Source organism: Cibotium barometz, chromosome 9, assembly GCF_041138505.1.
Source record: "Cibotium barometz isolate CiBa-2024 chromosome 9, ASM4113850v1, whole genome shotgun sequence".
Classification (NCBI taxonomy): Eukaryota; Viridiplantae; Streptophyta; class Polypodiopsida; order Cyatheales; family Cibotiaceae; genus Cibotium; species Cibotium barometz.
This window is the reverse complement of record NC_141054.1, coordinates 62,334,592-62,353,637: the sequence shown is the minus strand read 5'-3', so window position 1 is coordinate 62,353,637 and position 19,046 is coordinate 62,334,592. Positions and strand designations below refer to the sequence as shown.

Here is a 19,046-nt window from a genome sequence, read left to right as displayed (position 1 = left end):
ACCTACCCCATGGGAGGGGTTAGATAATGAACCCGAGGCTGGAAGCACCTTTTTGTAGGTCCAATTTCTGCCCATGAATCAGCTGACTGGCTGTCGGCCAGCTCAAGGATAGCAAAAAAACACTAATGTTGCCAACCCCGACTGTGGACTGCTCTTCACCTGGCCGACAGACATCCTGTCCCAAAAGGTTTCTTCTGGACCATCTGAGGCTATTTAGAGCCCTAAATCTACTGTTTAATCTATTGCCATTCAGACATTAACCTTGGGATTAGCATTTCCATGTGCATGCACATGACATCCCCTTCTGCTAAACTTGATGATGAGATTCCAATTTTTGACTCTAGATGATTGTCATCATCCCCTGTCTCCACACATGATCTCCCATATCTGTCATCCTTCCCTTCCTGGCAACTTTTCATTGAAAACCTTGCCTTAGTTCTCTGATTCACTCCAAAGTTTGGTAAAGACAAAGAATGGGAGATTATCCTACAATACAAAGAATCACACTCCTAAAATTTAGGAGAGTTGTTATTTTTGGCCCGACTCCGATGGAAATTCTGTTCGCGTCATTACGTTTTGAATTGAGCAAATACCAAGAGTTGCCAAAGTACCTATGACAAATGGGTTACCAATTGGGATATTTTTAGAGATAATGTTTATGGAAGGACCATGTCTTAGATTAGGACATGTGGCAAGAAAGTGGATTTAAGTGAGAGAAGTGGCCTCACACTTGTCACTTCAGCTTTTGTGTGGCTCTCCACTTGTCATCATAGCCTTCTCTTTCCTTTTTCACTCATGGGAGCCCCAAATCTATAAATTGGAGCCTCCTCTCTTCATTAAAGAAGGCTCTCCTGCTGCACACTAGCCTCTACCACCGTTACAGGGCTGTCCTAATGATGGCTACTCTTTTTCTCTCTCTTGAAGGCTGCCCATGAAGAATACCAGTTGTTGGGGACTGTTTTGGAGGCTTCCATCGCGAAGAAATACTGAAGGCATGGGTATTTAATCATTTTATTATGATTTTTAGCCACTGTACTTGTTGTTCTACTCCCTTGTACTTGCTATACTTGTTGTACCACCCATTGTATCTATTTTACTAGCAACTGTACCTAATGTACCAACCCTTGTACTTGTACTAGCTACTGTACCTGTTGTACCAACCCTTGTACTCGTTGTACCAGCTATTGTACTTGTACGAACCATTGTACTTGCTGTACCGGCTGAATGGAGAGTTGTACTTGTTGTACCAGCTCTATTGCCTGAAGACCCGTGGTTTTTAGGGAAGAATCAGTACCCACATGGAGTTATATGTTGACTTGGCATTTCTACAGCCTGTGTTCCGCCTTGGTTGCCTCGTGTTGGGCTGTGTTATGGCATTTGTATATGGATAATCCGGCATCTCTAGTGGGGAGAGTAAGGCCCTTAGAGCTTGTACATGATATTATTCTCCTTGGGTAATAAAATACTCCAAGGGGGGGGTCGGTCCATTCCGGCCTCTGTGCGGTGTCACATGTGCAAGCTTCATTTTCAGCATTTGTGAATGATTTGTCCAGCTTTTATGTTTTATGTAAAGTGATGATGGATATGTGTTAAGACTGTGGCCATGTTTAAATGTTTTAATATGCATTGATGGTATCAACAAGTGTGTCAAAGACCCTAGTTCCCCGGGCATCGCGAGTTACAATGTTCCCTACCATCTTCTCTCTGTTGTTCCACCCACACATAATAGAAACAATCTACAAGAGAGCACGTAGGACGAGAACACTTCACAAGGTATGTGAACATGGAGTCTTGCTCCTCCCTCTTGGTACTTGCTTCCATAATTAAGTATTAAAGCTTTCCAATTGCAAGTAGAGTTGATGTAAGCGGAAGTCTTCGCGATGGAAGTGTCGGGAGTGTTGAAATCATTCAATATTTTGCGATCCTTCACGAGAGAAGTCTTTAAGTGGATGCAGGGAATCCTGGGAAAGCTTCCCCTATGGTTCAACTTTGGAAAGGAGGGTTGAGATTAGGATTTTAATCCAAAAGACTAGAAATTGTAGCAAATAGAAGGATTGTTGTGCTGAATTTCAGTCATTGAAATGTGTAGGAGAGTGAATACGACCAGGAAACACACTAGCAAGCTTGGATATGGTGTAGTGAAGGAGAAAGTGGCGAAAATACAGCCATAAAGTCTCATGAAGAGGTGCCTAATTCTAGAGAAAGGAAGAAGAGAGATGATTAGATGTCCATCCTGGGTGTCAGGGCAGAGAGAAAAAGCTAGTTGGGGTTCAAGATGGGATGGACACATGGCTAGTTGCTCTCTTTGAACAAAGAGGATAAGGTCTGAGCGGTGGACATTGGGCTTTGTCCACCTCGGGACATCAGTGTGTGCGAACATAGGGCTGGTCATAATTTATAAGTGAGTTTTGGTCGCCCAAAACTTAATAAAGTGTGTACACACTTATAAATCAATGCTACTTTCTAAGGCTAAGTTCTGATCAGGGTGCCTTGGCCCTCCCCTTCCTTTCACTCACTATCATGGAAAATACTTCTCTTAATGACGAAGAAGATTATGATTAGGCTTTCTAGTCCTTTCTATATGAGTCAAGGGTTCTCTGCCCGAGATGTCCCCTAAAATTTGAATATTTGTAGCCATGGGTTCTTTACCTTAGAGACCCCCCACCACAATTTGAATATTTTGGATGTCTTTTTTATAAGCCTTGTTTTGATAAAATATTTGTAGCCATGGGTTCTTTACCTTAGAGACCCCCCACCACAATTTGAATATTTTGGATGTCTTTTTTATAAGCCTTGTTTTGATAAAATGCTTGGTTCCTTTTTATCTAGGTTTTCCCTACTTAGATCCCGTACTTAGAGCCACAGGATTTGGCTTTGTCATCCCATGTTCCCTACTCACGACATACCACTGTGTGCATTAGGCCATGGCGCACCCTCACAAGCCTCTCCACCACAATGAACATGTAGGCAAAGCGGGCTTTGGATGGCTTAAAGAGCTCAAGATCAGAATTGGCTCTATACATGCTCAGCACTTTCGGCCTCCTGGTGACAAAGTTCACCATACTAGAAACTACAGAAAAAATGTTTCTCACCCAATCCAGCTTTCGCACATCTTCCATCATCAAATCAAGGCTATGTGTAGCGCAAGGTTTTCATACAATCTTGGGGAACTCTTCTTCAAGCATCCTTCCCATGGAAACACAATTCGACCCATTGTCTGCTATCACCTACACAATGTTGCATGGGCCAATCTTCTGTATAGCGTGGCATATATGCTTGAAGATGAACTCCCCTTTCACCATTGTCCCCACCATAGAGGCATCAATGGCACAAATAAACATAGTGCCTCTGCATGAGGAGACCAGAATGTTATAAACACTCCTCTTCTTCACATCAGACCAGCCATCACACATCAAAGTACACCCATACTTTACCCAAGTAGCCTTAAGAGGCTCCATCTGTCTCAATTGCTAGCTTCTCTCTCCGAAGCTCTGTAGTACCGTGTACGCAAGGCCTCATATGAGGGACCATCCCACTCACAACCTATGCGTGAGATTGCTCTAATTATTGTCCTCCATCGAGGAGTACGCAAAATAGTGAAGGACAATGCATATTGCACAAAAAGCTTGGTTATCTCCCTTGTTGCCTCCTTCATGGCAGTCTTTTGAAACCTTGCCTTCACATGCCCTTTCTTCAACAAAGGTAAAGTTGTCGTCTTTGCTCGAGGTTGTGAGCTAGAGCTACCCCCAACAGTAAAAATCCCTTGATGCTGACTTTGCATGTCACCTACTATAGAGTCTTGCTCTTCCACAGTCATGGCAGGCTCTCTTAAATGCTTAGGATCCACGATCTCTTGAACAAGAAGGCCTAGTTCCTTAGCCTTCAAAGCCTTAAGCCTTTCATAAATGTGCTTTGGTACAGCCTTACAAGGTCCCACCCGATGGCCCTTTGTATGTGTGAAGTGTGCCTTCAACCGTGTAATGCTACTAGGATGCACTTGCACCTCCATTTTCCTGAGCCTGAGCCTGAGCCTACATACTTGCTCTCTCATGTGACATTGCTCCACAAGGGATCTTGTGTGCGAGGCATCTTGCAAAGTTGCAAGAGAAATATCCTTTGCCTGCATAGGTTATGGGATAAAGTCCCCATTTTATTTGTGGGAAAAAAAGCCTGATATAGGTTGCAAGCAGTAGGCTAGGTCAGCCTGTATAGTTAATAGTATAGAAACATAATACACCTAGGCTTACCTTGAGACTTGGCAGCAGGCTTGGACAGCAGTTGTGACTCGTGAAGGTGGACAGGTCACAGTAGTCGGCCAACAGTCGTGAAGGTGAAAAGGTCAAAGCAGTCGGCCACAGCAATCGGCTATGAAACGTGAGGGTGGATATGTCGCAACAGTCATCGGCCAGCAGTCGTGAACGCTGAACCGTGAGAGTTGACAGCAGTCGGGACTCGCCAACAGTCGGGTGGAGTAGTCAGCAAACCATACACAGGCGGTGGCAGCGAGAGTCGGGAGTTGGGACAGGTCACAGAATCACTCGAAAGGTGTGCAGCTGTGAAAATACAAAGAAACAAACATAAAGTCGGCGAATATGTGATAAGACTCTTTTTTTGGAAAACATGTTGGATAAAAAACGTGTTTCACTGAATGAAACGTTTCAGTTCGTTTCAAATGTTCTAAAACGCATTTCGTTGCTACACTGGTCTGTGTGAAGATCCACTTTGATTGTTTAGTCTTGTTTTCGAAGGTGATGCTTTGATGGGACTGAGGGTTTCTGTGTGAAGATCCACTTTGATTGTTTAGTCTTGTTTTCGAAGGTGATGCTTTGATGGGACTGAGGGTTTCTGTGTGAAGATCCACTTTGATTGTTTTGTCTTGTTTTCGAAGGTAGATGTGATTGGTGTCCCAATCATGTATAAGCGAAGGTATGTGATTGGTGTCCCAATCATGTACAAGCGAAGACTCTCTTATGTATGGACGTTTGAGTAGGACCCTGCTTGTTGGAAATCCATAACCAAAAAGGATTGTGCCCATATGTTTTGATTTGACATTTTATAGGACTTCTATTGTTTTAGCTCTGATGCCATCTGAAAGTTTAACCATTATGTTTGTATCATTCAAGGCAAGTTCTCCCCGGCTCTCCTAGCAACTTTTTGTGATAAGGCTGACATTGGTAGCGCCATCTAAGATTGGAATGACCTATTTCCCTTTATATGTGACATGTCTTACGACATGCATGTCCTTACCCTCGAAGCAGCGTCCACAGCTCGACCCCTTGCTTGGAGATTTATTTTGTCACAAGTTTTGGATTGTAAAACATTTTTGGAAGATTTGGAATGTAAAACAGATCTGGACCTCTTCTTAGAATGAACACTCATAGGCCAGCTGTCAGGATGGCGCACACCCTGTATATGGGCAATGGTTTGAATCCTGCCAGGGTTGCATTGTTGTCATAGGTCCACATAGAGTCTAGCATGTCCAGGACACCTTTTTGCGGAGAAGGCTTCTACTCTGTGGGACCCGTGGGGGACTACTTGTGAACTAGTTCCTGCTGGACACATCCCGACAAATGGTTTTTTGCCAACACATGGAACATGTATGTGGCTTGTCTCTTATGGGGGCCATGTCTGACTAGTACTCATTTGGTAATATTGGAGCTTTTCTGGTTTTTGCTTTCTATGTGCATGACCAAATTTCTAGCAAACTCAATATGGGCATCTGGTTTTGTTATCTTTTTGTAATGTGAGGTCAATTATTCTTCCATTTGATGCAGCATTTGGAATATTGCAACCTTTCAAATTTGTTAAACTTTGTCAAGTCATTAATATTTTCTCCTCCTTTGGGGGGTGGGGTGTCTTCCAGGTGATAGCTGTTCAAAAAGAGATCGGTGGTGATCAAACAGTCTTGCCAAGTCGATTATCCATAGAAAAATTAGGTACTTCATACTTCTAAGGCTCGACTTTTAATTCCTGCTTTTTCAATGAAAGAACAGGCTGTACAGTAAAATTACCTTATCATCCCAAGCTAAACACAGGCTGGGTAAACTGAAAGTACAACACCCCCCCCTCCTGCCCCATGGGAGGGACCCATTGTGACCACTTGCAAAGATTGGACTGGTAACCAAACCCATCCAAGTGTGCCCATCCAAGCGATGGGTGGGGATGTATTGTAGGTACACTAACAATTCAGGTAGGATCATATGTAAGAGATCACACTGAAAACAGTTCCCATGTATTAGTTTGAATTCAGCTCAGGAGCCTGAACAGTTGCATAACCATACTCGTGCTCTCCCCATAGTATGGTAGTTGCAAGTTTTTTTCTACAGGGTCCAACAGCAAAAAAGCTGTGCCGGACTGCAAAAGGATACCTTTACCTTTGACGTTTGAGCGGCCTTTTGCTGCCTAGCCATAGGCTTTAGTGGACACCCCCTGCATATTTCCACTGGCATTTTGTGACATCCTCCCAAAGAAGGCCTCAGCAGTCAGTGGTCCCACTAGTACCAAATTCTGATCCATTCATAGTTTAATGCATGGGCTCTTTAATAGCTCCTCTCTTTATATGAAGATGTTGCACCCATGTGCGGTAACGAAGAAGTTTCAGGGGAAACATCTGGTCAGTCAATCGTGAGCGTGGGAGCATGTGTTATGGAATGGTGAAGGACTGTCCAGTATAGGCTCATAAATGAGAACCATCCATGGTATGAAGAGAACCATGGGAGCAGCTGCCTGCCCTTTTTTGTGTTTCCAAAACTGTGGACTCTTTTTAAGAGCTGAAATGAGGCATTTGTGTAGGGGTGATGGATCATGTTGAGGACGTGAGAGTGTATTGACCTGCAGCTTCTCTATATCAAGCTCCAATCTAAGAATTGTGAGGTCAAAGGTGCTCCAGACGTGGCTGCTGGTCGGATGAATGAGAAAGCAAAGGGGTTCTGTTGGAAATGGTCCTGATAACACTGCCTCTATAAGCATGCAAGATGCATATACCCTGGCCCATCTTGCTACTGTTGTGGTTATTTTGTATGAAAATTTGGGCCTGTGCCTATGTTTGTGTATGCAGCTGCTGCTGGGGCTGCTGTAGGTTGTGCTAGCGCATGCCATGCAGTGGTCTTCAAGAGTACACTTACCATCTGAATTGGTGCTCATTTTCCTTTTCTTTTTTAATAACCTGCACCCCCTGTTGTTTTCCCCTGCCAAGTTTATCATAGCTCTCGTCTCCTACCACTCACTCCACATGTTTTCCAGTGCTTGCCTTTGAGTCTTCCCTGCATCTCTGGAGTTTGACAGAAACTCAGTACGCAGACCTTCGTATGAATGTATGCTCTTATGTGTGTGTGTGTGTGTGTGTGTCTGTTGGGGGGGGGGGTGTTGGTTTGTGTGTGTGGGAGCATATATTGATACCAAGTTCTACACCCACTATTGGGCATTGATGACGTTAGTGGGGATGTCGTATCTAGTCCATACTATGCATAATGGAGTTGATGGTTATATTGTCTTGTGGATAGACTACCATGAGGATATAACTTGCACTTTCTTATAAGGTGAATTTTGGCATGTTCCTGGATTCATCTAGGTATAGATGTACTATCATGACTATTTTGAATCCCGATAGATTGCAAATTGTAATCGCAACCCTCCACTAGATGCTTTTTAAAGTAAAGTGCATGTTTTGGCATTTATCAATTTTGATGTGCTCAGGCCACTACAATCTGGCTCGTGCTTTGGAGAAATGGGGAGGTGCCAAGGAAACCGCCAAAATTCTGGGCCTGAAGACAACAAGAGCGCAGAAGCAAGAGCAACAAAGTAAGAAAACATCAGCAAAACAGGATGGCGGCTCAGTTCATATGAAAAAGCCTTTGTTGTTGGGCATGGCAACACCTTTAGATACAAAGAAAGAGGAAGATGAACAACCAACTAGAGACTCATTGAAAGGGAATAGGGTGGAAGTTTTCTCTCAAAAATCATACAAAAGTGCCATTCTGGCAGCATCCTCTATCATGGAAGAAGCTTCCCAACAGCCCTCAAGCACATGTGAAGAACTCCCAAAAGACCTATCAAGAAATGACATGTCCCAGGCTTCAAACAGCAACAAAGAACCACCTCAAAATACGTTGAATGACTCGGATCCATCGTCTTCTAATCAGGTTAAGCACAAAAAGATGCCATACAAGACGGATGTTCCGCAGGAATCATCCAAGTGGCTTACCTTATTCACAGATGCTGCACAGCCAGGTGTCACAGATGACTAATACCATTATTCTTTGGTCGGGTGTCCTTTGCCAAGGCAAATGGTACTCTAAATGCAGATATTTCATACATTATTATGTTACGTGGTCGGGTGTCGTAGGCCATTGGTGCAGTGTGAAATTTGGAATCTTTGGGTTGCATATGCAGTGAAACAAACGCAATGAAAACAGAATGTACTCTCACTATTCTTCTATCACTTCTTTTTTGGGCATATCAGAAAAGCTCAATTCGCCATAATAGCCTAGCTTATCAATGTAAAACCATGACACATGTTATTGAGGGAATATATTCTGTTTTTTGGTAAGAAGCCGTGCTGCATAAGATGATACCTTTGGATGGTCATCTCCAATCTCCCCAATGATGAAGCCCCATAGCAATATTGTGCAGTTTCTTAGGTGGTATTGAAGCAAATAAGGATGATGGATTCTTATGCTGGTGTCGGCGGTTGCTCTCGAAAAATTGTTTGGGCAATCACGTACACACGGGGCATGTCTATCTCTACTAAGCAGGGGTCTTTACACGATCTCCCGCCCATCAAAAAGCTGATCTCCCGCCCATCAAAAAGCTAACGCATCCTACCAGGGGTGGAGGTTGGCATTGCCGCCTTGTGTTGAAACAGGTAGACCCGCAGGCAATACATTATCTAACACCACCGGTGAGATGATTATTCTAACATGCACTTTGTAAGTAGTATGCCAAACGAAACAAGGAATTTTTTATAAAACATCAACATAGTTTAAACTAGTGGGAGGCCCGTGCTGCTGCTGCGGCACAGTCTGTCCACCTTTGTACACTGCTGCCACGTGGCTAGAGAGAACACCTTTGTACACTGCTACCACGTGGCTAGAGAGGAACAGACTGCCCACCTTTGTACACGGCTGCCACGTGGCAGTGTACAAATAGATAGAATAGATATCAATATAGTTGCGAATATACTTTTTTTTTTCTTCTAAATAAGCATCAACGATACTGCAAGCTCTCTAATCCCTCTCTTCTCATGTGTATGATTTAATTATAAACTTAGTTACTCTTGAAGTATGGAACCTCTCTCCCCTTGTTTTCTTCTTCCTTTGTGCAGCATCCTCTCGTGTTTAACAAATTCAAAACCATGTGATATTTTTTTAGAAATTTCTTTAGAAATTTCTTTTGCCAATCAAATTTGGTTTGATTGAAATTAGAGCTATGTTGTGTAGCTAGGAATTTAGGTAGAAAGAGGACAAAAAAATCTATGTTTGTAATCTTGGAACACACGATTGCCAAATGCTCAACTTTTATAAGTTTTTTTGTTTTTGTTGAAGGGTCATTGGTAACGGAGGAGGAAACTTTGAAGGGGCTAAGGTCCCTTTCACTAACATCCACAACCAAGTGCTTGAATAGTTATATGGATCCGATTGTTATAGTTAGCCCTTTTGCAATGTTTGGGAAAATATGGCTTCACAAATTCGTGACAATTGTAGCAAATTTGAGGTGGCAATCTATTTATGGGCACAACTAGCAAGAAGCACCATCGGCAAAAGAAACCCATCGACATTATGAGCACATGAATATCACTTGTAGGCCATCTGCATCATACATGTGTTGCATACACTACACAAACCATACCAAGACAACAACTACCTAAAGATGATATCCAGTCCATTCCCACCTTGTATGAACCATATAGACCATATGATCACATACAAACTATAATATAAGCACATACAGACCACATGGACCATGTAGCAACAGAGCGCACCGTGAAAAGAGCAATCAGAAAACCACCCATTCTTACCATATATGGATCACATGGACTATATAGGACACACCGAGAGAAGACCAAGCATGTGAAGATCCCATATAATCCATTGCGTAGATGAATGGACCATACAACCCATTACAAGACGTGTTGTATGGACCATGGACCATCCAGGGTCATATGGACACGATACTAAGCATCGAGCAATCCATTATGACCATGTACGCATTGTATCCATCATCAAGCTACACCAAGGCAACAATGAGTGTGTAAAGATCTCGGGAAGCTTGTTTCACATATATATGGATCACATGTATTGTGTCCATATATAAAGATCCTGAGTAATCCGTTGACCACATGAACCATTTAGACCACATTTGAGCATACTACGATCACATAGAGTCCACTTCGCCTATTCACGGGACGTACGCCATATAGACCACACCAAGATGAGAATGAGCATGTAAAGATATCGGGCAACCCATTCTGACCATGTACGAAGACCATATAGACCATGGAGAGCACACGGGGTGGAAATCCCAAACACATCACACTCACTAGCACAAGACTAACCAAGTGGAGTGCACTTGCCCTTTCTCTTGTCATGGGAACTTAGATGCTCATCCACCGTCTTGGAGAAGAGGCAACCACGTTGTAGTGACCTAGCACTTGAGACCATTATCATGACGTGAGTTGTCTATGTTGAGCTTGGGACTCTCATGGCTTGAAAAGCTCTAAGGTAACTTCAAGAAAAAAGCCCTCTCCTCACACATACCCTCACACTCTTACTAGATTCAATGGCAAGGTGCGTGGGAGAGAAGAAGAGACACACACTCATACCCACACACAAAAGCATAGCAAAGCATAGCACTACGAAGAGGCAAGAGAGCACAGAGCTAGAAGGAAGAGAACAAGAGGCAATAGGTTAGTTCTCAATGGCAAGGCATGTGGGAGAGAACAAGAGACACATACTTTCCGCCTACACCCACAAGCGTAGCAACACCAAGAGAGGCAAAAGAATAGAGTTAGAGAGCAAGAGCACAAGAGGCAATAGACTAGTCACAATCCAACCCAAGGGAATTTCCTTTTCTCATTAGACAAGCTCACTTATATACAAGTCACTTATTAGTCTTGGACGCCTACACTTCATTACTTTTGGGTATCCAAGTAGACCTTAGTCTAATTTTTATCTAATGTAGATACAAGAATGCGGGTGCATGGGATGCCAGCTTCACATAAGGCTTGGCCATCCCTTGGGTTATAACTTAGTCTAATTAGACCTTAGTCTAATTTTTATCTAATGTAGATACAAGAATGCGGGTGCATGGGATGCCAGTTTCACATAAGGCTTGGCCATCCCTTGGGTTATAACTTGAAGTGCAATTTATGCAAGATTACAACACAGTAGAGTTAATCCTATTGTGCTTAGGTGAGCATGTACACATGCGACATGCCGTCTTGAGTCCATAGCTACTTCATAGCGTGCATAACCTTGATTGCTTAGGCTTGCTTGGCTTCTTTGTGTTGTTTGATAATGGCTTCTTTCACTTCTGGTAGTTAACCTTGGGTTACCATTTCTCCCTCCCGGTTCTAGGTCTATCCTTGGACCTAGGTAATGGAGGTGTCGAAATGGCAAGGTTAAAGAATCTTAGAGGGATTATTATTGGAGGTTGTCGATGGCAAGGATATAGATGGTGCAAATGTACGTGGTTGGGTGGAAACAAGTAAGGATGCTTAATGCATGTGATTGAATGGTGCAAGCACCTATCTACTTATATGCATCACAAAAATAAAAACAATATGTGGTGCAAGTAAGAGTATCTACGTGGGAGGCCTTTCGATGTTGAGGCTCTAACCATGATGCATAATGCATGAGTGTCGGTGTACTATGTGTGAGTGATGTAGAACCATGAGAGAATTTTGCATAATGTAGTCGTTCCTTCTCCATACAAAGCACTATTTGACAATTTTATCCATTGGCTACCAATGTGAGGTGACGAGCAACAATTAGGTTTTGCCTCTACAACTCTCTGTCAACTCTCAACCTTGAACATATTAAAGAAACACCTTAAAAATCTTTTCTAAATCGCAAACAACCATAACTAACCCAATGAGAAACATGTTCACAACACTCACACAACGCTCTTGCACACAACATATCCCTTGTTCACATGAGTTTCAAGATGTTCTTTATTATTGGTTGATTATGAAATAGAGTGTTGAAAGTAGTCTCCCCTTTAAGCATAGAAGCAGCCTCATATGAATCAATCATCATCAACAAAATTGATGTCCTCCATGTGAACGAAGCCGCAGGCAATACCATTGTGAAGGTTAGAAAGAGTAGAGAATGGCGCTCTCGTCAACATAGCTTCCCAATGTAGAACACGGTAGCATACCCTTATCTCCACGCCCATCGATTCTTAGATAAAAAATAGCAGCCTTTCATTCCTAGCCTCACACAAACAAACCCTAGAGTAAGCGCATTTCAGAGTATGCGCAGCTTCAGATAAAAACTCGGCAACAATTCATTATATTTTTCAGAGCCCCTCAATACAAGCTGATCCATCAATTTCTTAGAGCTCATGATCTGGATTCTCCTGAGGCGACCGATTCTCCCTTGCTGTTCTGGAAACGCCCTCTGTGCCTTGTCGCCTTCACGTTTTTGCCATCCCTGCACACAGTCGACTGCCTCGCCTCTCACATGTTAAGACCATGCTCTTCCTATTTCCAGTAGAGCAGCCGCGTCTTCTTGGCATTCCAGGTGACCAGCTCTTCGGGGCGAGTACGACGTTATTAAAAAAAACCATCCTAACTTTCTAAACAACCAACCTCAAAGTTTGTTATCCACACGTTTTTACCACTCGGTGTACACGCTGCTGGTATTTGAAAGGCGCTGAGTTCAAGCCCTAGAGGCAGCTCAGGGCAGGTCTACCAGTATGTGGGGCGCGGCGCTCTGCTACTTTACAAACAAAACGCAATTAAAAAAAAAAGTTTGTTATCCCTAGATATTATTACTCGACAAAAATACCACATCATCACTGCCATGGAAAAATTCTTGAGAAAAATACCACATCATCAGTTGAGGTGTGATGTTCCTCCATATACCATGCATAATGCTATATATACAACAATGTAAAGATGCATTCTCTAGATACCCACCCCCTACACTTAATATCAAAATATACTACACCACCTATCCTAAGTGCAACCCAATCACCGGTCTTTGACTCACAAACTCTAGAGTTTTTACAAATATACATGTTTTTCTGGTTCATTTTTCCTAGCCTCATATTTTTTCCTCCCTCCAAACTACTAGAGCATTCATGCTCAGCACAACAATGAATAAAGTACTTACACCAAATTCTCCTTCTTCCTCATGTTGAGAAAAATCTTCAATTGCATCTTGGCCCCAACACAGCTCATCTTTTATTATGGTCATGAGACGGGCTATGTACTTCTTTAATCTGAATCCATTTACTCTCTTCTTGTGCCACTTTTCATCTAGATCTGCAAGTTGATAGGTCCCATTCCTAAATTTTTCTATCACACAAAATGGTCCTTCCCATTTGAACTGGAACTTTGTTTGAAATGTGCTATCTAACTTCTTGTTGTACCTGAGTACAAAGTCCCCTGTTTCAATACCTTTGGCTTTGACTTTCTAGTTAAACCTTTCTTGATTCCTTAGTAGCATTTGAGCATAGTGCTCAAAAGCTCGAACTTTGTCAAGTTGTAGTTCGTGCAAATACAAAAATCTTTGTTGTGAGGCAACACTACCTACTTCTTCATGTTTCATCAGTACCTCTACTGCTGGTATCTCAACCTCTATAGGTAGCAAAGCCTCCTTTCCAAATACCAAATGGAAAGGAGAAAACTTGGTTCCTTCTTTGATTGCAACCGTGTAAGCCCACAAAGCACCATGTTATTCTAAATCCAAATTTTTACCATAGCCTTCCATCATCTTGGTCAGCATCTTCAAAAGGTTTTAGGGTTTACCATTTCACTCTAGATGTTATGGGTAAAGGCCCCACTGCATCAATACCCCATCTTTCAAACATATCAAAAGAGAGAAAAGTATACCTAAGCTCATACTTTAACTCTTTTACCCATTTGTTGACACTACACAGATCTGCACCAATGAGATACATCTTTTTGAATGCTAGGCCAAACATAACTTTCCAAAAACACTTTATGCAGAGTTATCTTTAAAGCATAATGACTACCACATGCTCCTTCATGATTGGCTTCAAGGACGATGTAAATCTCGTCTCTCCATTGTACTCTCCTTAGTACCAAATCTGCACCTTTCAATTACAAAATATCAGTGATTAATATGTACTTTGTTGCTCTCTTGACAAAAGCATATTTCTTGGATCTCTCCAAGTTCTCTGGAAGATGACCTGTCAACAAAAAATGTTTCTCATGCTCTAAGCTTTCCCTTCCTAAATATCTTCTTCTTCAATCACTTCCAGCGTTACTACCTTGGAAGTCGATGGCCGATTTGGGAACAACTCTTTTTGACTTCCCCTATTTTGAGGTGGAGGTCTTGCATTACTTTGGATTGAAATTGTAGGCTGGATAGAGGGACTACCTCTGGGATTTCCCTGATTTTGCGAGATAGAACCCTGATTACTCTGGAAGGAAGGGGCTGGAGTCTAGAATCTTGATCCGTGATTTCCTTGCCCTGAAAACCTTGATCCAAAAGGAGTTGGGCAATCCATACTGCGATGACCAAAGCCTTGACAGTTATAGCATTTCACTCTCTTGTTCAAGGGTGGAACTTCTGAGGTTGAAATCCAAGGGATTGAGTTTCGAAAAAAGGACATTTCTTCCATTCGGGAACTTCCCATATCCTGGGTTTGACCTTGATATCTCTTAGGCGGAGGAAGGTTGGAATCACCTTCTGGGAATAAAAAACTTTTGAAAGGTGATGGTGCTAGCTTTGGCGGGACTTTGACATCAAAGGCTTTGGCGAAATCCCCATTCTTGCTGCTTCGGCCATTGAGATAGATTTGGCATTCTTGACTAAAGTATCCAATGGCTCGTTCATTCCCCGAATGAACCTGGCCATCAACTGCTCTTCATCCAATTGAGGGGAATATTTAAGGAGAAGGGCAAAAGCGTGATGGTACTCTTCAATTGTCCGGTTTTCCTGCTTTAGTTCCAAGAACTCATTCATCTTAGTTTCAAGAAAGCCTGGGAGACAAAACCTCTTTCTGAGGTAAGCCTTGAGATCGATCCAAGTTTGGGTATTTCGGTCGAGACGGTTTGTCGCGCAGTGATTCCTCCACACAACCCTAGCCGTTTCCACAATCTTTAACCTAGCGAGAGCCATCTTGCTTCTCTCATTGTAGCCAATTACATCAAAATATTCCTCCATGGCCTCAATCCACTTTTCTACAACTTCACCTAACTGTTCCCCTTCACCCTTGAAAGGTCCAGGCTGCGAACTATGAAGAGTTTTATGAATATCCAGGTCAAGCTCTTCTTCATCAAGTTGGGGGTTAAGATTTTTACCACAACGATCTCGATCCATGTTCCTATCAATACGAAAATTCTTGTTAAGTCTCTTTATTTATGATTCAATCCGATTTTTGATTCAACTGATTCCAGGGTTCTCTAAATAGGTCGGCTCCCCACAGAATCAAGGGATAAAGATACTCATAGAGAACGCATTATCAGATAATTCATTCAGAATATCTCATTCATATCTTTAACACAATAATGGTCCATCATACTGAATTTTTCCATCTGAACAGTCCTCCATGGGGATTTTAATTTTTCATATTTTTAATTTATCATCCCTTAACTTGATCCACTGATCAAAAGTTAACAGTAGTAATCTGCCAGCACAATCCACTAATCTCATAGTGATTTGCTGTAGTCATTAATGTCATTCCAGTAATGAAAATCACAGGGACTCGTCCCATTCATCCTCATTGTGGTTTTGCTCAGTTTATTACATTTCAACTATTTTAGGAATCATCATTTTTCAATCAAAATCCAAATCAACTCATTAGTTCATAACCAGAATTTAAAAATCATATCAACCACATTCGAATTCATCATCTGGATAGCATTAATGCTTATAATTTCAAGTTTTAGATTTTCTCGTATATACTGCCAGTAAAGAGCTACAGTTATACCCTCGGTATATACGAGTAGTCATGGTTCTTGGAACTATAAGGTAAATACTATCATGTCTAGGCCTCAAGCAAGTCAAGGATTCCATACAATTGCGGTACTTCCATCTGAAGACCCAATTACCAATTTACGAATTTCAGTTTGAATATCAATTTGTATGAATTTTATCACATATTTACAACCCTTTACTGTTTCTTCATAAATTTTGACATTCTTGGCTTCTCGGTTGATCCTCATTAGCCAATTTGCTCTGATACCAGCTGTAAGATCCCTGACCCCACTGCGCAACGAAAGTAGCACTTCTTGCATGGGGTAGGGTCCCACACTCGGGGCCTCGCACGGATATCCAGACAAGAGACTAAACCATCGGTTCTTCCAAAACCGGACCCAAAAAACTTTCCTTGCCCGAAAAGCATGGTGAATCCACTAGGGTAACTTTTCTTTAATGTAGTCAAAAGCCTTAACTAACTGAACTGATCTGACCGAACTCGTAAGCTCCATAGTCAGATCAAGGGACAGATTGCACTTGGATCATAGAGACCAACACTTTTTTCCTCAACGAGAGGCACAGCCGTTGATTCTTTTCCATAGAATAATTTTTGTCCGGGATTTACTTCATCTATCGTACTATACAGAAATTGAGTCTCGATTTAGGGATCCATCAATCCAGCCTAACCCCATCTACTCCCATAGGTTAGCCAACCGCCCAACCACTGTAGTAATGGGATCCAATTAGGAATTTGCTAGGTTTTATCCCGGGTACCAGGGAAAAGAGTTCCCAGGCTCCCTTGTCGGATGTTCATGCAAACATAAAACTAGTCACACCACTTACATACCCAATATGAAATTGCCTTTTTCTTAGCATTAGCTATCTTTAAAACAATCCTTTAATGAAACCATTGTGTCACTGATCACAATCCTTTTTCTCAGCATCAGCTATCTTTAAAACAATCCTTTAATGAAACCATTGTGTCACTGATCACAATCCTTTTTCTCAGCATCAGCTATCTTTAAAACAATCCTTTAATGAAACCATTGTGTCACTGATCACAATCCTCAAAATCTCTGGTTGAATCCTTATTTCCAATCATCCCTTCATCAGAGTATCTATAGTATCATTGGCAACCAGAACGCTCACCACCTGTCCACTTAGGGGCCTTTTCAATAGTTCCTAGCTCATAGTACTCGGCAATATAATCACTTATAAAAAATCAAGATGGAATCTCCGTTGAAGATCAGTAAGATCAACCCACAGATCCATATAAAAGAGCCATGGACTCATCCGTTGAGGACCAGGTCAATCAACCAGATCCATGCCCGGTTTCAGAAAACAACTCTTATTCCTTGTTCCAATATCTTCCACGACGCACATGTGGGTATCTTTGACGACCCAGAGCCCGAGCACCATATGGTCAGCACCCTCTAGGATCCTTCGCAGGTCACCTAGCGCTTCACTCATTGGCCGCTTCCTTGGTCCCTCATCCACCGTACCAGAAGCTCACCATTTAAACTGAATCGAGGCTGGTCAAGACCTCGGCCAACCATGCTACGCGAGACGTCCTCCGTTGAGTCTCCGTCGGTCAGCTGTTGTAACTTTATCAGTTAGGTCTCCATGACCTTAATCACAAGACGATCAAAATGCTTCCCCAGCATTCTTGACATAAAACAGTCATTTATAAATAGGTCACAATTACAGTTTCTATAATGAACTCTCGTCTTTCCACATTATCTCTCATCAGTCCACATTACTTATTCCACATTCCATTTATATGTGTACTCATTCTCATCCAATCATATCATTTTCCATCTCAAATGATATGTGATGTGAATGAATCTGATGTGTACTCATTCTCATCCAATCATATCATTTTCCATCTCATCACATCAGATTCATTCACATCACATATCATTTATTCACATCCCAATTCACATGTCATCACATCTCATCCATTCACTCATATCGACGTCACATCATTTCACATACACATTCGCATTCATTATTCCACATTCGTACATCCACATCCATACATCCACTTCCACATCTGCATTCATATATACATATCCATATCCACATCCATGTTCATACATCCACATCCACATCCACATCCATACGTCCATGTTCATACATCCACATCCACATCCACATCCATACATCCATTTCCACATCCACATCCACCATACATCCATTTTCACATCCACATTCATACATCCATATCCACATCCACATTCATACATCCACATCTCCATTCACATTCATACATCCACATCCACATCTCCATTCACATTCATACATCCACATCCACATTCACATTCATACATCCACATCCACATCTACATTCATACATCCACACATCCACATCCACATCTACATTCATACATCCACACATTCATTTCCACATCCACATTCATACATCCACATCCACGTTCATACATCCGTATCCACATCCACATTCACATTCATACATCCACATCCACATCCACATTCATACATCCATATCCACATCTACATTTATACATCCACACATCCATTTCCACATTAATCTACATCATTCACACATCAAACCACATCATCCATTCATCCATGTACATCAATCTACACCATTCACATATCAAACCACATCATCCATTCATCCATTTACATCAATCCACATCAATCCACATCATTCACACATCAAACCACATCATCTATACATCCATCCACATTAATCTACATCATTCACACATCAGACCACATCATCCATTCATCCATTTACATCAATCTACATCATTCACACATCAAACCACATCATCCATTCATCCATTTATATCAATCCACATCATTCACACATCAAACCATATCATCTATACATATTTCCACATTAATCTACATCATTCACACATCAAACCACATCATCCATTCATCCATTTACATCAATCTACATCATTC

At 41.9% G+C, this 19,046-nt stretch overlaps 1 protein-coding gene across 2 annotated transcripts in view; it reads left to right on the top strand.

Annotated features, from left to right (window-relative positions):
• The window catches only part of LOC147635809 (uncharacterized), a 131,904-nt gene extending 123,359 nt beyond the window's left edge, over positions 1 to 8,545 (top strand). For both annotated transcript variants that reach the window (XM_086803238.1, XM_086803237.1), the window contains exons 10-11: positions 5,864 to 5,936; positions 7,696 to 8,545. In XM_086803238.1, coding sequence (XP_086659364.1) covers positions 5,864 to 5,936; positions 7,696 to 8,246 — 624 coding nt within the window. In that variant the 3' untranslated portion in view covers positions 8,247 to 8,545. The remainder of the gene's footprint in view (positions 1 to 5,863; positions 5,937 to 7,695) is intronic.
• The last annotated feature ends 10,501 nt before the right edge of the window (positions 8,546 to 19,046 follow it).